Source organism: Antedon bifida, chromosome 1 (genome assembly GCF_963402885.1).
Source record: "Antedon bifida chromosome 1, ecAntBifi1.1, whole genome shotgun sequence".
Classification (NCBI taxonomy): domain Eukaryota; kingdom Metazoa; phylum Echinodermata; class Crinoidea; order Comatulida; family Antedonidae; genus Antedon; species Antedon bifida.
The window spans coordinates 25,086,141-25,110,567 of record NC_136226.1 but is presented as its reverse complement, the minus strand read 5'-3'; the positions used below and the strand labels follow the sequence as shown (position 1 = coordinate 25,110,567).

At 32.8% G+C, this 24,427-nt stretch overlaps 1 protein-coding gene and 1 long non-coding RNA gene across 3 annotated transcripts; both read right to left on the bottom strand.

Moving 5' to 3' along the window:
• Positions 1-944: 944 nt before the first annotated feature.
• On the bottom strand, positions 945-13,696 carry LOC144847210 (armadillo repeat-containing protein 8-like). Its single transcript, XM_078703609.1, has 21 exons — positions 13,550-13,696; positions 12,498-12,571; positions 11,961-12,032; positions 11,225-11,367; positions 10,481-10,578; positions 10,225-10,317; positions 9,301-9,381; positions 8,798-8,873; positions 8,362-8,452; positions 8,203-8,263; positions 7,303-7,500; positions 6,899-6,991; positions 6,651-6,733; positions 6,065-6,146; positions 5,479-5,568; positions 4,978-5,070; positions 4,236-4,385; positions 3,482-3,577; positions 3,085-3,180; positions 2,264-2,430; positions 945-1,350 (listed from the first exon to the last, which is right to left on the bottom strand). Exons 1-21 carry the CDS (start codon positions 13,550-13,552, stop codon positions 1,311-1,313), a joined length of 1,980 nt encoding a protein of 659 aa, XP_078559735.1. The 5' UTR covers positions 13,553-13,696; the 3' UTR covers positions 945-1,310.
• A 2,544-nt stretch (positions 13,697-16,240) lies between these two features.
• Positions 16,241-23,957, bottom strand: LOC144847671 (uncharacterized). 2 transcript variants are annotated; one of them, XR_013613770.1, is made up of 4 exons: positions 23,889-23,957; positions 18,297-18,493; positions 17,570-17,642; positions 16,241-16,996 (listed from the first exon to the last, which is right to left on the bottom strand). It is a non-coding gene; the product is annotated as an uncharacterized LOC144847671 (long non-coding RNA). The 2 variants fall into 2 exon arrangements; XR_013613769.1 differs by having other exon boundaries at positions 16,241-16,998; positions 17,602-17,642.
• Between the last annotated feature and the right edge of the window lie 470 nt (positions 23,958-24,427).

Sequence of the window (24,427 nt, the reverse complement as noted above, 5' to 3'; positions counted from 1 at the left end):
TTAAAGATATATTGTGCCCCTAAAAAAAAAAATTGTTTTCAATTTTTTTAGAATATGCCATTTTAATGTCACATAATAGTTATTCACTTTGACCAAAAACTGGATAAAAAAAAAATTATTTACCTGAAAAAAATGTAATTTAGAGATGTATTGTCCCCTGAAACACAAAAAATTAAGGTCAAAGTATTCTAAATTTGAATTGGCCATATCAAAGTAATATTAAAGTTATTCACTTTAAGCCAAAAACAAGTTTATGTAATTAACAGGTAAATTAATTTGATTACATTTTGTCTGGAAAATTGTCGCGAGCGAAAGTAATCAAAGATTTCAAACCACGACTATGCATTATGCATGATGCTAATTAGTTAAAATACTTAAATTGTCTGTTTGGTTTTTGGTTAAAATCAAACATTTCTTTTGTCTTTTTATAAGTGAAATAATTATTTTTCTTTTGTTTTTTTTTTACAGAAGTGAATAACTTTATTAAAACTGCAAAATGGCCTATTTAAAGTCTAATTTTATTAATCTTCATTTTTCATGTTTTTCGGGGACAATACATCTTTTAAGTATTTCACTTTCTATGTCTCAGTTGCAAACTGTTTTAGGTCTAACTTCCTAAATAGTCCCAACAATAATAATACTGTAGTATAACTTACTTGATATTAATAATTTTTAGTAAAACAATGTTGGGAAAATACTAATCATAGAATAATGAAAATATACTCATATTTATAAACAGCCACATCTACAAGTTTTATATTAATTTTCAATATATTTTTATATTAGATTTATAAATGTACTGCCATATATATATACTATAATTACAGTATACTCAAAATAAAGTGGTTTCTTTAACAAAATAGTGTTACTTTCCAACTAAATTAAAATTAAGTGAAAAAGGTAAATAAATGTTAATTATTACATTGAAGAGCATGAAATTGTAGTGTAGAAAATATTTAATTTATTGAATAAATAATAAATATTTTAAATGCAATATAACATGGTATACAATTACACATAAATTCAACAAAATTTCCCAATTCTCCGAGTTCACCTATTGTTGTGGTTTTACTTTCACCTCAACACTCACTTCTTCAAGTTGCATATCAAATACCAATTTTAACTTTCTGCATCCCATCCTCGAGACAGGGATGCATTTTTTTTCTTCTAGATGTTTTAATATCACACAGTAGTTAAATGTAGAATGAGAGTTTCACTTCACTCCTGAGATCTACATCGGTTGTTTCTTGGCTGGTAATTTATTTCTTTTTCGCCTCTCACCAAGCCTCTAGTTGGCGGTACTGATCACATCAATATTGGCTTGGAAACTGGTTGATGGCTGCACTCACTCTGTAAGATAAAAATAAATTTAAATTCCAATGAAAAAAGACTACAAAAACATGTTAAGACATGTTGCTAATTTCTATAATACAAAATGCCAAATGCTCACAACAAAGAATCAATGCGGGTGCGTGAACATTTCAAGGACAGGGCTTCTAACATTTTTCAACATCTGCAGGATTCAGAATGGTGTAAGCCCATCGCTAATGCGTTGTTTTCTGTTCTGATGATGAGAATAGTTTCTCGAAACATGTCACATTTTAAGGCAGTTTGCCTATTCATTAAATGCCTCACTATAGTTATTTTAACTCATAAGTTCGGTGGAATCATTCATGATTTATCTAACAAATACAAAAAGGCCAGAAACACATCTAGCACTGAAGAAGGCTTTCCACCAAGCTGTCTTTATTATGATGTACTTTACTTATGCACATGTCAATTGTATGACGACTATCTGACCCCAGGGAGAGGTGCGTCATAGATGCGACATTTACAATTAATTATTGACGTAGGGATGCGATTAAAAACCTAAATGGTACGTCACATTAATGAATAATGGTTTGTCATGGCTGTCACTTTACATCCCACCATATCATCATGGTCACAAGGCGTCAAAATGGGTGTGTTCAAGATCACCTGAAGGTAAATCAATTTTTTGACGCAGAGGTATTCATACAGTATTACACACATCAGACAAATGACGCACCTCTCCCAGGGGTCGTAAGGAGCATTAGATATCAATTGAACCTATCATGAACACAAGACGTCAAAATGGGTGCGTGATGGTCATCTAAAGGTAAGTCAATTATTTTTTGACGCGGATATATTCATACAGTATGACGCACATCGGATAAATGACGGATCTCTCCCTGGGGTCGTAAGGTGGGTCATACAATTGACAAATGCATTGAATGTCGCTTGCCTTTCTAGTAGGGTTTGATCACAAGAACTGCGCATCTGAAGCAGTAATTTTTGTACTCCCAGCTCCTTCAGTTTGATTTGCCTCTCTTTGGCTCCTTCTTCATCCTTCCATACAAGATTTAAGATACAGAAAGTGGCAGCAATTTGCAGCTTCACATTCCCATGCAACTGAACAAGAAAATGTATCACAATAATTGATTATTCAATGCTATAATTATAAATACAATAGTATTTCAAGTCTTATTAGTTCTAAAGGATTGGTAGATCCAGTATTTTATTTTATTTCAATTCGCAATCAACAGCGACCGCTAGTCAGTTGGCCCGCATGCTAGACAGTTGGGCCAGAAACATTTTTTTGCGTATCTTACAGTTGCGCATGTTCTGTGTGGGAACCATAGATTGTTTGATCATTACTCACAGAGTCAACACTCTTTTGTTTTGCTTTCAATGCGTAGTCATTATTTTATTTCTTTAAAATATTTTTAACAACAAAAATATTGGAGAGGGACACACTTGTCCGACCTACTTAAAAATAAGAATTGTTTATAGTAAAGGCTGTCAATTGGTTGTCTCTTAGTTCCAATTTCTAAATGTTCCCACAGATCTTGCTTAAGCTTGATTCACACTAGAATGCAACTTAAGGACGGAAGTTGCAACGCAACAAATTCCCCAATCACAAGCGACAGTTTGAATACTCTATAGCTTTTGATTGGTCAATGTGCTTGCGTTGTGGCTTACGTTCTTGCGTCGCATCATAGTGTGGGATTTAAGCGTTACAATGTATACTGGCATGTATTGATCTTAACATTTGGATACACTTACCATATAGTTGGTGATTTTCTTAAGAATATCTTCATTCGACATAATAAAGTTTTTAGCAGTTATGCCATCTGCAATATTTGCTAGAATACATAATGTCTGTAAGATTAAAAATAATTATAACAATAATTATAAATAAAATTAGTATAACTTTAAAAGTTCATTATTGCAAAGCATCACTCCATAGCATCACTCCATTGGCTAACAAGGTCCCTTTTGACAAGGTTTTTTAATCACTTCTTCAAGGCCCAAATAGTACACTCAGAGGACATAATGGATCCACTAATTGCTTTAGAAGCCAACATTGATCTTTCAGGCTGTGGGTCTAGAAAATAGTCTTCTTGTCTATGGTGTCCCTCAATCAGTCATTGAAAATCATAGGAAAAAATGTGGCACTTACCTGTTCTTTGACACATGGTGGATGATCCTCCTCCAGAATAATGATCACTACCGCTATGATGTCTTGCCCATGTACTTCCATGATAGAATCAATGTCCTGAAAAAAAAAACAACAATTTGTAAATATAAATGTGTTATGCATCATCTTGGAACAGAGAAAATTTGGACTACAGACACACGAATACGGACATAGAGAGCAACTACAGAGCAGCCCTAATGATCAGTACACCAGCAATGATTTCCTATTTTTTTCAATACACAGTCCCTCTTGCATTCTAGTTTGATATTCCTTTACCATTACCCCATATCAAGCGGTTAAGAGAGTGGAACTGTATCCATGTTCAAGGCTCACTCACTCCATGGTTCTGATGGTAGAATAAATCTTCTCGGATAAGGTGTACACAAAATGTTATTTTAACTTTAAAGAACCTGTACAGAACCGAGACAGTAGGGTTACCCGGTGTACTAGTTCACACAGCCACTGTCACCTTAATTGGCTGCAATGACACTTTAACTGACACTTTAACATGACCCTTAGTGTGTAGTCCACAGCACCATGAGCAATGATCCATCCGTTGAAGGAGCGCTTTGGACTCGTGCATTAACATTATTACATTATCACTCATTCATTTGTTGTATAATAATGTATAATAAAAAATGCACAATAATTTGAAATGGATACTAATAATCTGGGGACAAAATGTTTTAAATAACATCTAATTTAGAAACACTATACATTGTCCAGAAACACTTACTGGTTTTGTTGACAACAAATTTCTCAGCAAACCTAACGTTTTCATGATGATGTCAACGTTAGAATCAGACAGCAACTTAAACAATTGGGCGTTGCCAAGTTTAGTCAGGATCCTGTTCTTTATCTCTTGCTTTGATTGGAATGCCATATTCTGAAAACAAATAGTTAATAATAGTACTAGTGCACGTCATGTGACCCACAATCCTCCAATCAAATGACAGGAATTTATTTAGGATGATTATATAATATTATTTATTCAGCAAGTTAAAAAAGTATGTAGTTTACCAGGAGCAATGGACATGAGCCCAAACAGAGTACTCAAGTTAATACATTAAATACAGTAAATAAATACATAATCATTCACTTTTCCCTAAAACAATGTAATAAAAATATCATAAAATCTAGGTATACATAATACTTATGTTACTTTCAAAATAAAATTCAATTACTTAAAATAAGTGAATATAAAAACAACTACTGAATTTCAATGTATTCTAATATGGATGTATTAAAACAATTGTTATCAAAATCAATGATGACACATCTTTGGTGAACAACAGATCTTTCCAGAGTACTATTGTTCAGCTTAATTGTATAGCTTTTGTCATTCATTTCAGAATATTCCCAAGGACAAATATCTTTTGATCAGAAATGAACACACGCATATAAAATGATTGATTGATTGACAGTCTGAAAACTGACTGATAGCTAACTAAGTAATCAGTAAAAAATGATTGACTTACCATTAATCCCCACACCCCATTCAGTCGCAGGGCAGGGTTCAAATCCTCAGTAAGCCTACACAGAAGGTTTACAGCTCCAGCTTCTACTATCCTCTGAAAGAGTAGTCAAAGAATATTTATTTAGTATTATATATTCTTTTATTGACACAAGCTAAATTAAAACAATTTATAATATTGGTCAGATGTTTTGGCCCACTCGAGGTAATTTGTACATATTGAGTAATTTTCTGGTGGAACTCTAATAAAAAAAAACCTCCAGATCACTAGCCTGGTTTTCATATCTCTAGACCACTGAGCTTGATGTCTAGGGTTAGATTCGAGACCAAGTAAGCAGCAGGTACTGCCCTAACAGGATAATTAACTACTGTGGAGTAACTCTCCGATGCAAAGCTACTCTATAGTTTTTATACAATAAACAATTATAACAAATAATGTTTGTTTTCATTTTCTCTACAATTCTCATGCTTCTTGAGAAAAAATGAAGTTTGTGTGAAAACATACCTCCTTGCTTGGTGAAAATTCTAACAATAAATTGCAGAGAGTGGAAGAAGCAACAACCAACACATCAGCGTTACCAGGTGAACTAAGCAACTGAAAATGAATATCCATATGTTTTGATTTTGCTATATTCTTATTCATTTATTATTATAAGAACAGTAATAAGCAGCCGAAAGTTCTTATATCACCTTAACAACTGTAAACTGTAAATGTGTCAATTAATTAGCATAATAAAGAAAGTAAACAGACAAACAACGTAACAATGAGATAGCAAGCCTGCCGCCTAGGTTGAAAGTTTGTTCAGATATGGTTTTTCTCTATGTGATATAAGGGCTTTCTTAACTTGAATTTAAATGCGGAATCTGCAGAATCCAGAGCGGTAAAGAATTCAGCATTAACGTCTTTACATCGTTCCGAATCCTGCAGATGCTAAAAAAAGTGGGAAGCCCCATCCCTGAAATGCTCACACATCTGCATTGACAACCGTTTATGGTTTCACCATTATACATGAAATTATATCTTTCAGCTTCAATATTTTTCAAATAATGCTATCATGCTATTAATAATTGTTATCAATATTTGTACCAACCTCCATTAGTGGTTTCCAGACTTCATGGTCTTTAAAACTTGTTCTCAGTTGTTGCACTGAACGTGATAAACTATGCAAACACCTACAAACAAACATTTACAAAATTGTATCATTTGTGTAATATACAATATCTACAAAAAAGAAATACACAGTTTGTAGTTTATGAGTGCAACTTAGCTGGATAAAAACAATAATAGCCTATTCTTATTGATGAGTGAGATATAACACCCCACTCAATTAATGGTATAGTCCATGCACCACGTCCAAAAGTGGGAACATTCCCACAAGCCACTATCATTATTTCTTTATTAAGTTTGGTTCTCACTGTGACGCAACGCAAGGACGTGACGTAACGCAAGTGGGTTGACCAATCACAAGCGCTGAATTATTCAAACTGTCGCTTGTCATTGGTCATCACTCTCGCGTTGCGTTTACGTCCTTGCATTGCATCCTAGTGGGAACCAAGCCTTAGAGTTATACCTTGCTCTTCATGGAAAGTAGGCTATTGTTTGTTTATCCAGGTAAGCTAGGTAGCAAACTGACTAGTATAGGCGACCATATTTATTTTTTAATCTAACCATCTTACCTAACAGCAGCCAGTTGTACTTTAGTGTTGTTATCAGCCAGGCCTAGCTCAATCTCCTCCATTAAATTTTCAGTCTCAATTATCTGAAACAAGCAACAAAACTTTCTTTTTAAGATAATTTACATAAAGGAATTAAAATATCCAAGATCTGATACATGCCTACTATATTTTATACATAACATTATATGCACTGTCAGGATTTTAACACAGTGGTACTAAGGGAAAAAAAATGTTCTTCGTTCAATTACTTTTTTGCGAATATCTTCATCATTGGCTCCAAGGGATGCAAATACTTTGAATGCAGCTTGCTTTAGGTTCGAAACATCTTTGCTATTCATACTCTAAAAATAAAAACAAAGCTAATAATTTAATTGGTTGTTCTATGCATTTAAAATGAATAAAATGTTATGTTATTTTTGTACTATAAAACACAACTCCACAACTAAAGATGCATATCAATATCTATATCTCTCAATATTATGTTTTCCAGTTCATTTATATATTTTCCTGCTGCATTTCTTTTTTGAAATTCTGGAAATCATGCCCGCAATCAAATTATCCATCACCTATGGTGTGCCATCATGGCCAAAATTGTTTATAAATTATACATTGTAGTACATTGTTATTTTAATCAATTTAAACTTTCACTTACGGTGTTTACACTTTTTGTGCACTGATCTTCATTCACTTTTAAGTATGTTGCTAATGTTGTGATGAGATGGTCTGTGAAACTGGCTGTCCATTGCAAGTCCAGGTCTTCTTCAATAAGATAGGCTAGTGTCTCAGCGCCCTCAACACGCTCCTCGGTCGTCATGTCTTTCTTGCACATTCGAACCAATGTAGGTAGAGCCTGAGAATATTACAATTAATTGTTGCTGTAAAGCTCTCTACACTATCAAACTAGTTTGACAAAAAAGTGTGATGTGCCCAAATATGGTAGTGATATGCTCAAATATGGTAGTGATGACATCCATATATTATATGGGCACATCACATTTTTTTTCACATAAAGTTTGATTTTAGTTATGGGTCACATACTTGCTGTTGATGTGGGAAGCAATGAGGGAAAACTTGTTTGTTCATGAATGTTGTCTGGGTCTCTGTGTACTGTACATGTAAACTGACAAGCATCAGCTTCTTTTGGTACTATTGAGCGTTTTAATTGTGAATTGTGTAAAAAAAATAAAATGACTTTCTTTGAAATGTCTGTACACTCCTGAAGTGTTGTTACATGTATTTATATAATTAAATTTAAAAATAAGAAATGAAAACTTTTTAGTTCAGAATATAAGGTGAATGACTGAAATAGATGTACAGGGGCTGATCCAGGAGAAGCAAGCACCCTTTTTAAGTTCACCTAACCACACATGGATGCATCCCTGACATAATCATTGTTATTAATACAGCAGGGATCTATCAACTTTTATAATAACAATATGTGGTCATTAACCATTGCTTTATAAACAAAATTGGTTAGATTCAGTGAAAAAATAGATTATGTTTCCATACTAGAGATTGCAATACAATTTCCTCAACTAAATGTAAAACATACCCTCATAGGAATGATGTCGGTATCAGGTCGAAGAGCTCCAACTTTACGAATGTAACTCAAACTGAAAAAAAAGTATAGAAAGACATTAAGTTTTCCAGCTTTGCTTTGGGAAGAATGGTTTATTATTTCCCTTTCTTGTAGTATAACAATATGCCTTACCATTTTGCAGCAGTGAGTTGCATTTTCACTGGCTTGTTCCTTGCAAGAAGACTGTTAAAGTGATGGTACAGCGGTTCTCCGTTGTATGATGCTGAAAAGAAACACACAGGTGGTTAAATCAAACAAAATATAATAGGTTTAAAAATGAAATTTATTCTTTCTAGCAGATAATTAGGTGATCACTTATTGTTATTGTATAATATCTTTATTAGGTGATCATTTAGAGTAACGTTATAAAAATGATCACTTATAATTCATTAAAGCGATGAATTAAATTCTAGTTTCTATATTATGATTATCAATTAGTGATGCACTTCCAACAATAACAAAAACTCCTGGTACTAAGCCATGATTTGACCCCTGGTACTAAACTATGATTTGACCCCAGAATTTTGGGATTGGTAAGGTACAACAACAAAACAAACATTTTTCTAACCTGATGCAACTCTTGATGACACTTGTTGATTCTCGTAACACATCGCAGCAAAACAACAAAGGGCTGGCAACTGAACCTGAATAATACATTTTTAAAAGGAAAATTGAAAAGGGGTTTGTTCCAGTTGAGCAAATATATTGATAAAAAAAGGAATTGTATTTCAAACATTTCTGGTATTCAACCATATAAGAACATCAACAACAATTATAACAGTTTGGTTATTAACAGTGTGTTGGACGTTGAACTACTGATTGTGAGATCATAGGTTCGAATCTAATGCTCGTAGCATTGCTTGTATCCTTTGTCTACACTATCAAATTTTATGTGACAAAACTGTGCCAATTACTAGCTGTATTATGAGAGTATGTTTCAATACATGTTTGATCTGAATTAACCAGGGTAATAATATGTACAGAACTTAAAGGTTTCACAACATTAGGAGTTACATAAATTTAGGATATTATAATTATTATAATAATGTTCAAGTCACAGACGACATATACCTTCGGTACATTACTTGACAGGAGTGGAGACAGTGCCTGAACCGATCCATGTTGAAGTAAAATCAGTTGATGCTCATGGGTCTATAAAGAGATAAATTGATAAGATATAATGTACATAAAAAAATATCAATTTATAAAAAGGGAAATCTGTGGAAGGCAATCATTGGCAAAAATACAATTACAAACATACAATGTTTGTTTGTTTGATTCATTTATTTATTTTCCACACATTAAACAGAAAAGAACAGATATTTATACTTTAGAAAAAAAAAAGACAATGTGTGAAAGAAGATCAAAATAAGTAAAAATTACTTTAAGCATTGACCACCTAAGCAGTTGTCGACATGACAAGGAAACTAATAACTCTAAAATATTGACAAAAACAAATATTAAAAAGAAAGAAAAAAATAACATTGAATGTTATCAAATATTTATGCCATAAAAGTTAAAACTAACTAATACAAGGTTATTATATAATTTCAACAAAACAGATTTTTTAAAAAAAGATAAATTATGAAATCGACCAAGAATAATTACCACTTACGGTAATAGACAATATAATACAATGCTTTGATCATTGTGTTTTTACTTTCGGATGGCAAAATTCTTTTATTGTATCTAGATTTAGGCGCTATTGGCAAAATATGGTGTAGTCTATGGAAAGGGTGCTTGAGTTTCTGAAAGTAATCCTTGCACAGTCTAGTTCGGCATTCACAAAGCACAGCACACTGGGCCATAGCTTTGTTGTAGTTGAGCTATGGAAACGTCATTCATTCATTCACACTTCGGAGTGCTTGTGCAGGGGAAAATGAGCCCTTGTAATTAATTATAGGCCTATTGAAATCATCTTCCTGCAGATGTACAGTGTAGGATGATGCAATACACTTTTGGTTCCTCCTAATTCTGGTTATTTATTAAATTTACCTTACAACAGTGGGCCAAAATACTTGCAACATTTTCTTGCGTAGATAATGATCTTGAAAGTAACTGTATCAAATGCGGTATGATAGTTGCATCCTGAAAAGAACAAATTTGACACAGCATATTAACTTTAGGAAAATAATAAAACTATTTTGTCTTGGTTTTTGAACTGAGATAACGTAGTTACGATAACAAACAGAATAACTTGTATTCCTTTCTATAGTCAGAAAACAATTAATAAATAAATTGACAAATTTACCTCATACAAAATATTGATTGGAGCAACAGGACTTGTGAATATCAAACGCAGAAATCTAAGACATGCTTCAACTAACTTCAAATCTGAATGGGCCAATCCTAGATAAACAATACAACAATCAAAATATTATTGTATAAACTTTTCCACTTTATAGAAATATTTAAATTTATTTCATAGATAAATGTTGAGTTTCTTTAGTTTCAGTGGTAAGTTAGCTTGTGACTTTTTTAGTATAAAAAGCAATTTTGCTCGTGATTATGATATTAAATTCCTAGTTATTATTTATTAAAGATGAATTGTCCCCCAAAAACATCAACAATGATATTAATTAAATCAGACTTTGAAAAGATAATTTTGTAGTGTTAATCAAGTTAATTACTTCCGTAGAAGAAAAACATGAAAAAATAATGTTTTCACTTATAAAATGACAAAATAAATGGATAAATTCAACCAGAATCCCACTGGCTGGCAGCCAATTTTACAATTTTTGGCTTTAAATAACAGTTTTTTCAGGTAAATAAATTTATTGTTGATCCAATTTTTGGTTAAGGTGGATAACTATTATGTGACATTAAATGGCATATTCAACAACAAAAAGTGTATAAATTATTTTTCAGGGGGACAATACATCTTTAAAAATGTATATTTAGTTAGTTTGTAACTTTTTTCTGTATAAAAAGCAACTTTGCCCTTGATTATGATATTAAATTATAATTAAAAATAATTTAATATCAACCAACTGACCACGAAGAGCAACAGGCAGGGCACCATCTTCTACCAGTGCTCGTCTGTTGGCTTCCCCTCCTCTTGCTAGGGTTCCAAGAACCACAGCACATTCCACAAGGATTTCAGCCGGCATGGTCTCATTACCCAACAGTTGCAGAAGTCTGTTAAAATAAGAGCACAATATTTATATTATTATATTTCATCATTATTATTGGTCATTGGTTTTTTTTAAAAGGATATTTAATATGGAGTTTTACTGGTTCTCCAGATATAGAGCTTTGACTATTACATTTGCATATATAACATTTGACCACAAGATACACCCATGCTCCTTTTTACCAATAATTAATTAGTGCACTCAATTGTATGACCCACTATACGACCCCTGGGAGAGATGTGTCATGGGTGCATCATTTACAAATAGTTATTGACGCAGTGGTGCGTAAAAAAAACCTAGATGGTACGTCACATCAATGAGCAATGGTGTGTCAATGTCACTTTACCACCCACCATATTATGAACAACATGGTCAAAATGAGTGCGTCATGGTCACCTAAAGGCAAGTCACAATTTTTATGTAGGGGTGTGTCATGGTATTCATAAGGTATGAAGCACATCGGACAAATGGCGCACCTCTCCCAGGGGTAGCATAGTGGGTCATACAACTGACATGTGCATAAATGGAGAGTAGCCGGCTCCCACAACAATTGAAAGCACACAATTCCACTGTATGAATAGAGTGAAAGGAACCTACCTCGGAACAGCACCACATAACATAATCACTGTCTTTTGCTTGTTGCTTCCAATCACCAAATTTTTAACTTGGCTGAAAAAAAAAATGTTTCCACACCGTTTATTTTTTATTTACATGTCTCTATTTGCAATATTTGTGTACAAAAGAATAGGATTTTGCTGGTTAATTTGAACTATCCTCCAATTGATAAGAAAGTAATTCTCTTTTAAAATCATGTTTAGGGTCACTCTCTATAAACAAGGTTAAATAAAAATTAACCAATACATGTATTCCACTGACAGTTTTAACATGGGTATGTAAAATTTTCGAACAGTGCGTGAGAAACACCTCACTAAAAGTCATAAATTTAAAGGATTTATTTGTTACTTTTATGCGATTCTCCTAGGTCTATTTCTAAGGTGTGTGTGGTATTCATGATAAAGTTAGAAACAAATTTGGGGTTGAAAAAAAGACAGGTGCGAAACAGAACTAGCGCTGTAGTATATGCATCATATGGACAGTTTGTCTGAAATAAATTGTATCTCAGAATTAACTCACCGAATATTACACAACAACTGCTGTTGATCATTAACATGAAGATTGTCAACATAATGTTGCCCTGTAGCAATGTCCTGAAAATATTGTTAAAATAATTAAATTGTTTTGATGTCAATGTTATTATTATTATTTATTTGTCAACTAACATTAAAAAGGGGATGGACAGCAATGGTAATTTCTTCTCAATACACAAGATTAATAAATAAATGAGGAGGCGTGCAACAAATTTTAAAAAGTAAATAAACAATAATAATAATAATGTGCTGCTCTCACAATATTTATTTGGTCCAATAAAACATATCGGAAATTTTTGTACACTATCTTAAGAAAATATTAAATATATGAGAACAATATACACACCATAAAAATTACACAAACGTTATACACAATAAATAAATTAAACGAAACCAAATTATCTAGTAACGGTGTTGTTGAAAACTGTAATTGACTTAGGGATAAATGATTTGGAATTAACGGGTTGTTCGCACACAGTGGGATTGAAGTCGGATTAATGATGGAAGAAAATTTTAATTCTTTAAAGAGGGGATGAAAAGGTAAGTTTTTCATTCATTATCATAGGCCTAGTGAAAAGAAGAAAATCATTTTGCAAGTGAAGCATGTATTAATGCCTAGCTAGTAGTAGGGGCCTACTCTTCTGTGGCTAGGCCTAGCTAGAGGTCTCAGTCTAGGCTAGCAAGCAAGGCTAGCCCGCTTATTTTACACAAACAACAAATAAAGTACAATTATAAATTATCAAATTGTGAAATGTTGGTCCTGTACTTGAGAGACATTTCTATTAATTATGTTTACTACATTATTGCTAGGATAGTATCAAGTAAGTATTAAACAAGAAAACTAACTAAAATACTATACTAAGCTAGGCCCAGGATTAACGTCTCTCTAGCCTCTCCGACTATTTACTGCAGGACTGCAGGAGTCGGTTTGCAGCCTCTAGGCTCGCGTACAAAAGGCTCAAGTAGGCTGGCCTAGCTTCATTAGCAACTGTTGAAACTCCCTAATTTATTATATGTCAGCAAGGTTATTTATCTTACCATGTTTCAATACTACTCCTTGGTTGTGTATATCTTATTAAATCAGTACATATTACGATAAACAAGAGTATTACACTGCAAGAATTACAGTAGTCCCAAAACTATTGAAACCACGAGATCAAGGACAGGTTCGGTTTTTCTGTTGCAGCGACATCTATCAGCCTAGCCCTCTCTCCGCCGATCCTCTACAATTTTCTACATGATGAAATGTAGTGTAATAGTGCGCATGCGTATTCATTTATAAGGTTTTTCATTCCTGTTATTTTTCGTATTCTTCATTCTGTTGATGTATAATATAATGTATTTATATTCGTATAAATCATGAGTAAGTTAGTAACTCACATTCTACACCCATAACAAAATTGTGGATATCGTGCGAGTAAAACACATCTCCTTCTCATAGATTAACACTACTACCCGGCGTTGAATTTTGAAGTCACGGGTGACAAAAAAAGAGAACTTTGACAGAAATAAATTGTTTAATAAATTTTAAATTGTTGGCGGGGTTTGAGATATCCACTAGAGGTTTACATAGAAGTTCTTAATTGCCTAAAATGGTTCACTTTGCCCAAATAAACAATTATAGGCCTACTTAATTTGGCCCATCTATTGAGTTTTTCAATAAGTTCAACCTATCTATTTAAATTACTCATTTCCCGGTGCATTAATTTAACAATACACTAGTAACATGATACTTTAGGCATATTGTGAAAGAAGAAAAAAAAGTAAACAAGATTGGTAGTGTAATGTGTGTAACACAAAATGATGATGACAAAATTAAACGAAGAAACAGGTGATTGTGATATTCTGTAAAAGTACGTAGATGCGATAAAATAACACACTCTATAGGAAACGTATCATTATTATAAATAAGAGGGAATTGGTTTTTTTTTTACTTTCATTTAACGAATCTAATAAAATTGGAAACAAACTTCAACTCAATCTTTTAAGGGACAGAAGCTGCTTTCTGAATAAAGTTATAGTAATTTATAATTATAGTAAATCATTTCTTTGCACGAAAATATTCTGCACATAATTCTTAGGCAAAATCATAGATAATTTGTTTATAATGAAACATATCCCTCGGTGCCTGCCTTTAGAGCCTACCGACATTTTCTTGTGTAAGTCTATGCAATTAAAGCTCCCCAGAAATAGTGAAATAAACTGTACTAGGCCTACACGAGCAGAATCTAGCAGATGAGACTACATTGTCTATGCAATTAAAGCTCCCCAGAAATTGTTGAAATAAACTGTACTATAGGCCTATCACACGAATCCGAATCTAGCAGATGAGACTACATTCACTGAACAATCCACACCATCCTTCAGTTTCTAAATTGTTGTAAGGTTAACATGAGATCAAATGGTCACAGTGAACTGACGATGACAGAGATATTTCGATTTATACGTTCAAGTTCATTGGTTGTCTTGTCCATAATTGAGAACAATTCGACTTGTCGACACGTTTTCACACACAAGGGGTAATCGCAAATTGCACTTACACATTCATTATCATGTTAACATTCACAATGTATCGAATATTATTACATAAATTTCACAGTTTAGTTGTTCTGAAGGCATGCTGATGCGAAAGAAATCCAACTTATACATTATACAATGTAATAATCGTAGTTATTTAATGAATAAATAATAGTTGATGAATTATTGATAATTAGTAACTATATTTAAACATTGCTATTTATAAAATAATTAAAAATTAAATAAAATAAAATTACAATACTTGTCTTCTTCGGCAAATTGGGTTTATCAATGATTTAGTATAAACTGAATCTCATGGTAAATTGACTAGATCTTCGATTAAACTTCATATCCAATGTCGCTACTTATCGCATGTTTCAGAAATCTGTCTAAAAAATACCAGATTAATAACGAGAAATTCTCTTCAGAATATAAGCCGATATGGATTCTCCCCTAATGATAGTTATGCAGCCACTCAGATTTTACAGGGGTGGAAAGAACACTCTCTCATAGATAATACGTAAATTATTAGGGCCTGTAGTTATATTTCGACTGTACAGATATATACAGGTCATGAAACATCATCATCAAGTCCAATATTGTTTCTGATGCCAGTGGATGTCAATCATTTGCGTTCATTCTACCGGAATCCTAATACACAGCGTTAAACATTTCTGCATTCCTCTTGTTAATCAAAATAATCTCTCATTTTCAATAAATTCTGGGTTTTATTTACTCTTACCTGACGTCCGGTTTGTAAGTTTCAGAGAAGTTTATATATAGCAGGAAAACTATATTGAATTTGGAATTAGGTACACACCTAATTGGTGACAGTGGCTTAGGCTGCTTTTGTGCTTTCCTGGCAGCTAGTGACTATGATTTTATATTTTCTTTTGCGTTGTGTTTGTTTAATTTGTTGATTTGTATTATATTTTGTAAAATGTATCTTTTGCCTGAATAAATAATAATAATAATAACAACCAATACTATATTCTTATTGAGCTTTTGAATATAATTACCATGTACAGTATTTATATCTATATTTCATCTATATACTTATGTCTCTTAATATTCTGCAGGCAGTCTTATTTAAACAAAAATAAACCAAACTTACTCAACGTACAGAATGGCGAACACAAGTGAGGAGGCGCGCAATGTCTAACGACGACTAGCATTAAAGTAGATTATTTAAACAAATACCAATAAACAATCGAAGGTCAAGTATATTTTATTGATCAAATTATTATCACATAAAGCAAAAATAAAGCGACAAAGTCACATTCATAATAACTACTTCGTGTCTTCAACAAAACAATACACTTTAACTCTGTACAAACATATCTTAGACATATACAATAATATTTATAACTCTTTGTTGGGATGATGGATTAACCATTCTGTTTTCAGTCATGTTAAAACGCTTGTATCTCTTTCATGGATATATTAAACATTACACATAATGTTTTTTGACAAAAAAACTTGGAAAAATATTAATTTCAGAATATGATTTAGGTTTCATTTGAAAATAGCACGGATGGTTAATGTTGTCATTCGATACTCCTTCGAGATCATACATCATTTTATTTTTATCCTCTAAACTTAAAAATTGCACAAATTAATTCACTTCAAACCGTCAAAGAATGTTCAACCTTGAATATTTATATTGTTGAAAATTTGATATTATTCAAAACATTCTTCCCAATCCGATAATATGATATTGATCAAACAATAATTTGTTAATTTCAATTCATTAATATTTACACAAATCCTAGATTGTGATAGTCCAGTGCGCAACTCTGCTCACCTCGAGACTCGACAAATGAAACGTTTACCAATATTGAAAACCATAAAAGATGATTTTAAAGGTGGTTTGTTGTGGAAAATCTACAAAATTAAAATAAAGAAAACTTGAGGTGTGATGAATCGACTACAAAATATGGTGACTTGATGACAGGACAACTTGGTAGGCTGTAAGACAATTTCAAAACGACGATTATTTGAGTTATCTATTAACGTTAGTTACAATTACGCCTATGATCAAATATTTCTAAACAGTCCTCCAATTAAAGACCACTCCAATTAAAGACCAATGTACCGCGACTCTGTATGGTCGTCTATCTTCTACCTAACTGATCATTCCAAATAAAAACTCCTAATTAGACAGCAAAGATCACGATTTGGGTGGGCCCAACTAAAAATCAAATTTTCCCTCCAGTTAAGGATTACCTTTAAAACCAAACATTGATGTATTTTCGGAGAGAGAAACCATTGAAAATTTGAAGAAAATCAGAAAAATACTGCAGTTATTGAAACAAACAACCCTAATTAAGGTAGGGAGCAAGATAACCATTCTGATAATTAATTTCCCTCTAAATAGGGTATTTGTAGTGAAGGACTGATTCTAGTGCCGATCTCTAGTTGGAGGGAATCTAATTAGAAACCAAAGCTGCTAAAGAACACTAAAACATGGGACCCAAAAGTGGTCTTTAAATGGAGGAGACCTGTAGCTAAATTATATATTTAATGTTTTTATTTATGTACCTTTTTGCTCTTAAAATATGTTCAAATTATCTTAAAACTTTAAAACCAATCGTCATCTTCTCGTTTAGGAAGGCTGAAAAGAATTTGTTTAAACACAAGTCAGTTAGATTCAATTCAATTTGAGAATTTAAATAATAACCATAAACTTTCAACATCATCATTATTTTAAATCATATTAACGTTAATGTCATGAGTCATCGACGTAAGTTACTGACATCTGTATAGATGATTGGACAAAAGTTATGTATTGGTAAAATGTGTCCGTAACGAAACGAACTTATTAGTAATATGGGAGTAATATTATATTTCAACGCTTTAGTATTATTATCTTAAAACGAGATTGATTATGTATACTGTAGGTTTATTGCATTAACAATTATGTAATACCGCTTTGATATGAATGAAAATCTATTCAACGATAACGTCTTTTCAACGTGTTAATCGTCAGTGTTTTACACAGGGGATAACCGGCCAACGCCTTGAATTATCCTGAACGATTGGATGAATATACAGATACAGGTTTAGTCAGATCATGCATTTTTTAAGTACTAATGTCATGATGTGTACGGCTGCGGTGAGTCTATTCCCAGCGTACACCAAGATATATTGTTCCTCTGAATTTTTTTTTTTAATTTGTTGTTAAATTAAAAGTCTTATTTTATTAATCTAATTAATCTATTTTTTTGTATGATTTTGGGGGACAATACATCTTTAATCATTTACGTACTCATTTTCCCATTCGCCTGAATCTGTCATAAATGTTCGTCTGTAGAGTCTGTTTAGGAAAGCAGCTCTAGCCTGCATTGGATCAGCTGATCGCCCATAATTCCTGTTTCTGTGTTTTTGGTAGAAATTTCCAGCTTCGCATACATATAAACACAGTGTTGTTACCAAAATTACTGCTAGGATTTTATTCATCTTGATCTAAAAAATCAAAGAAAAATACATGAAGTTAATTTGATGAGCTTTGTTGGGTCTTACCACGTTGAAACACCGGTTCTCGTCAGATCAACGAAGTTAAGCAACGTTGGGCCCGGTTAAAGCTTGGATGGGAGACCATCTGGGAATACCGAGTGCTGTATCTGGGCTGGGGTCCCATTAGGCATTTGAAATCAGCACTGCTGACTCTTACGGCAGCCCCTGCATCTAGTATCTGCCTCAGACGTATTGGCTTATGCCTCTCCTCTGGTTAAGGTGGGCACTGGACGAGAGAAGCCCTTGGTCAATGATAGGACCAGCCAAAGGTGCGGCTTTAAACAGTCCTGGCTTAGTCATCATTCAGATGAATGTAAGACTAATTGACATTGTCATTTACGACAGAAGTCGGCCATATAACAATGGGCAGGGGAGGGGGAGCCGGTAGTAGTCAAAATAACAGTTTACCACTTGTTTATAATACAGAAGCTAACTGTACAAACGTTGTGAAGCATGTTTATTGCAATATGAAATAAATTATAATCGTTATTAGTTTTCTATGATAACAACAAGGTAATAATTCTATTCAGTCTGCTGAGTTTATGCATGTCCATGAATTGTTAACATCAAATCGATACTATTAAAGTGGGCAATAAATGTATACCAAAGAGACAATTTGTCCATTGAAACATCTCTCCTGTTGGTACTAAATATGAAGTTAATAGCAATCATAAAATGCATAGATGAAGAATATAAAGAAATACAGCGCCCCCTGTCTTCTCGCACACTGAAGTGTAAGTATCTCCTCCGCCCCGATTCTTTTCCCAGAATCCTAAGATTAATCCAACCCTGAATTGTGACCAGAATAAATTATATTGTAAGATTGTAACTAAAATTAAACAAGCGTAACAGAACGCATTTATATTTTTAACTCAATAAGAAAGTTAATTCTCGAAAAAAAACGATGTAATGAATACTTTTTGATTGATATCGATTTAGAAAATGCATGTTCAATTTCAGTTTCAGAGACTGTATTATGTAAATTAAAGACAATTAGGATAAAATACTATGAGGTTTGATTTGATAAATAACGATTTGATTTTTAATTCTCGAGGTCAACAAATGCTACACTATTATCAACGGAATTAGATATGATAATATAGAGGATTTCATGTAAACGAATTTGATGTATAACAATTGATGAAAATACATTTTGTTGATGATGAAACCAGGGTTGATTACTAGCTGCATTATTATGGTTATGGGAGTATGTTTTTGATCCAAAAATGACCAGGGATAGCCAATACTGTGCAGCGCACATTGAGACCTTTGTTATACGCGCTATATAAGAATTAAGAACTATTATTAATATTTATGCGAGTTACATATCAATGACAAGACGGTACAATGTGTTTCATAGCCTTTAAAAATTAACGACACCACGTCATTATTACTATCATTAATATCATCGTCTTCATCATGGAATTACATAACAGTTATCGCTTATAGGCTACTCTTTAATCTATGATGATAGCACCGTTTTGGAGTAACATTCCGTAACAAACATCTGCGCATGCCTCAGACAGATCTGTGATACACGACGACACTGACTAAAATCAGGGTAGTAAAATCGAATATATGTACAGTATTTTTATTACAAAATGATCATCTCGTTTACTAACAATTACAAACGTGTGTAATGTCAGCTAACTGACATTTAAGTGTATCCCCAAAACAAATACATAAATATTGAATGTTAACGAAGATGTCCTGTTATTCTGTGTGGAATATAGGCTATGTAGAGTATATAAATACATTATTACGCAATAAACAAATACACTTGAGGGGCATCACATATATACTCCTATTAAAGGACTTTTAAAGTATACCTATATACACGTTTCGGTCAATATCTTTTGACCGTCTTGGCCATAATGAGTGTAGGCCTACAAAAGTTGCATTCAAATAAAAATTGATTGACGTCATACACGCCTATGTTCATCTATAAAATAGGCTGACTTTCGGTTTCGCTCTATTTCACTTTAATTTTGAAATCGTTAAAATGGGTACCGTTTTAGGCCTACTGTAGGCCTATAAATTGTTCACATACTCCTGGATTCCAAGCGCCGAAATGCGTAGCCGGATTCGTATATCTATCTAAAGCTCGGTCTACACTATCAAACGTTATGCGTTCAAAAAAAATGTGATGTTCCCATAATTATATGGTAGTGATATGCTTAAATGTGGTAGAGATATGACATCATTGTCACATAAAGTTTGATAGTGTAGACAGAGCTAAACTCCAACAAAATTACATAAACTTGCATCATATTGTTATATACAGTATGTAAGTCGTAAGTATTGGTGAAACGTGTCGGCCAATTGACAATATTCTTTAGCGTAATGGGGTTTGTATCCAATCCCCACATTCAAACACAATTGATTTGCATCATACAAATTGCTCATGTCCTATCATAATTATTTCACATCTCTGGGCCATAACAGAGTCGCAAAGCGTTTGAGCTTATCTCTTATCTTGACCGTGTGCACACCTGAACGTGCGTCACACAGAACTTACCCGGCGTAATTTTTATTTAGTTAAGAATGGTAAATCATGCGTGTGATACTTTGAAATAATTAATTAAGAAATTGCCTAATTCACGTTGAGTTAACGGTACTGTACTACGGTACTTAAATACGGAATTGGATCAATTCGAACCTGTTTTAGTATTATGTTAATGACTGTAGGTATAGGTCTATTGATTATCACTCGTTAATGTATAAAAAGTGTAGCCATCGAGCCTCATTTCAATATAATTATTCAATACCAATGTAAATAAAAGTTGAATGTTAATAATAATAAGAATTTGATATGGTCATTTCTAAGTGGATTGCTTATGTTGATACAATACAAAATATTAATTATGTGTGACTGCTTTCTTTATTCATCCAAAAATTAAAAAAAACAAATACGTAAATATAACATTATAATATATAAACACAGTAGGCAAAGAACATTAATTCTAAACCGCCCGGTGATATACTGAAATTTAATTAATTAATTTGAAACGATAAAGATGGGGAAATCTGTGAGAATGAGAAAAAGTCGCCCCAACCGAGACTCGAACTCGGACCGTCTGCTTGATATGCAGTTGCCCTAACCATTAGACCACTGGGGCTTTCATGGTATTGTTCAAACTCGATTGGATAGCGACTCTTTAACATTCTCGGCGTGGTACGGCGGAACAGCACTAGTCCTCATTTGTACGCACGCGCAACAGAGATCAAATTGATACGCCCTCATCTTTCAGTATTTTTATTCACGAGGCGGGATCTCCGAAGAGATACTTTTATATATATAAACACAGTAGGCAAAGAACATTAATTCTAAACCGCCCGGTGATAATGATATACTGAAATTTAATTAATTAATTTGAAACGATAAAGATGGGGAAATCTGTGAATAAAATAATATATAAAACATTTAAATAATTGGATAAAAAGGAAGAAGAGAAAAGGCAACGTCATGCCTATCTAGCTCTACTCCCTATAAAACGACAACGGATATAGAAAAATAATAGCAATTTACAGTCCACACAAAAAGAATGGAGAAATGTTGTGATGTTTCCAGGGCAGCCCAGTAAAGGACGTATGGATGATTTCCCAGCGATCCGGCTGTAAACACAGCATAGGCCTAATATGCGAAGTTAAAATAATCCTCAGATGGCCAGGCCTATAAACTTAATAGGACGTGTATTCTCCAATCAGAATTGGATAGATATTAAAGAAAAGAAATGATACGGCTAAATAAAAAGGAAGACGAAAACATAGATTGGACAAGTATCAATGAATGCATTTATTTCTAAAATGTGTAAGTGGGTAAAGGAAAAATAATATATAAAAGTGAGACGTTAATTCAACTGGAGAGGGTAAAACGAAACCTGGTTTGATAATCTGAATGCAGTAATTAAGTATGCATGTGTATGAGTTATTATATTCAAAATAAGCTATGTCCATGGCAGTATATTTTCAATAACATTAAAGGCGTAATGTGATCTGACACACATTTTGATATATTAACTATTAAAAAAAACTGCTTAATCATCATTTAATGAATTAATAGCATATTGGTAACAGTTGCTAATTAAATAGACAATGATGGTGGTTACTCTGACATAGGAGGCTTGGTGGTGAATACAAAACAGCATTTAGAAGTATAAATATACAATGTGAATGAACAAGACACAACATTCAATTTCAAATAAGTATTCATCAATGTTATGTCTATAACATTCACACTTGTTTCGTTCAATTTTTTATATGATTTTCCATTATTCATTATTTATAGCACGCCACCGTGAAACGGAACAAGTGTGAACGTAGCTTTAAGCTCTGTCTACACTATCAAACCTTATGTGACATTAAAAAAATCCGATGTGCCCATATATGGACATGATCACTAACATATTTGGACATATCATTACCATATTTGGGCACATCACATTTTTTTGTCAAACTAGTTTGACAGTGTAGACAGAGCGTTAGAACCCGGCCTGTTCAAACTGAGATAACGTCGTATGTTTAGCGGTTTGCTCGAGAAATTTATCCCAGAATTTACTTTGTAATCAAACATTAAGCTGTAGGCCTATTCAAAAACTAAAAAGTTATCCAATACTGTATACGTAGACAGCGGTGTATCCTAATCATAACAATAAATTTAATGAATTAAGGCTTAACTGCTTTCAATTCGATATTTTGTCAAAAAGATTAGAATATTTAAACGAGAAAATCGTTTAGGCCTATGTTTTGGATATAAGTATAATTAATTATGCAGTAAGCAAGAGATAAAATTCGTACATAATGTGAGTATCTAATAACATGCGTCTATTAACATTCATTTACAGTTTGTATTACATCATATCAATTTCAGTTATTTTCATCTTCAGTGAATTTTCTGGTCTATAAAAACGCTAACAAAAATGTTGTTTAGGCCTACACCTTTCTTTAAAACAATTATTATAACATTCTCAAACGAAATTTAAAATCAGTTTCTGAAATTATCACGGTATAAATAAAATATTATCATCGTTAATTTTTGTTAAATTTTCGTCGCCCAAATGTCAATTCTAATTTCTGCTGCCTATACCCGATTTTTATACAGAACAAATTAAATTCATAAATCCATCTTTTCATATAAAAAACAACAAACTAATTCCACTTATATAATATTCAATACACAATAATAGAACAGTATTTTTATAGAAAATAAACGGAAGAATCCATTCGCAACTTTTCACCCACAAAAGGCAAAATTAAACGCAAAACTAATACTGAATACAACAATAAATAAAGCTATGTAGGCCTACGTAAAATAATTAACATTAAAAATTATCAAATAGCTTACTGCTTGAATGTGAAATTTCCGTTGATATTTGCACCGACTTGCTGATCACCTTTGAGGTTCAAGTTCTAAGTCAAGGTACATTTATATAAGCGTATTAATGAATATTCATATGTTCAAGACGTTCTGATGCCTTATTGGTAGAAAGTGGACGATTCCACAGTAAAATATTAACCAATCAAAATCAGGTATATGTACAGAATTGTACGAAATCGTCTCAGCAAGAGTGGGTGGCTTATCGCGTTTAACTTTTTGTTCGAGTTACATTGTATCCGTCAGATGCTGTTGCAAAATTTACGAAACACCGATTTATCATCATTACCATTGTAATGTTTAGAGATAAAGTTTCACATATTTTAATTGACATTGCATCAGGTACTTTCCATTCGTAGGTTGAAGACGTTATATAAATAAATAAAAAATAACGTTGTAATCGAACGAGAACAAAAATGAGCATCGAAGAGTTTTTATTCCAGTCACAGGATTATTTTTTTAAATTATTAATTATGGGTATTCAGTTTTGCATAGTAGTCCTGTAGGGT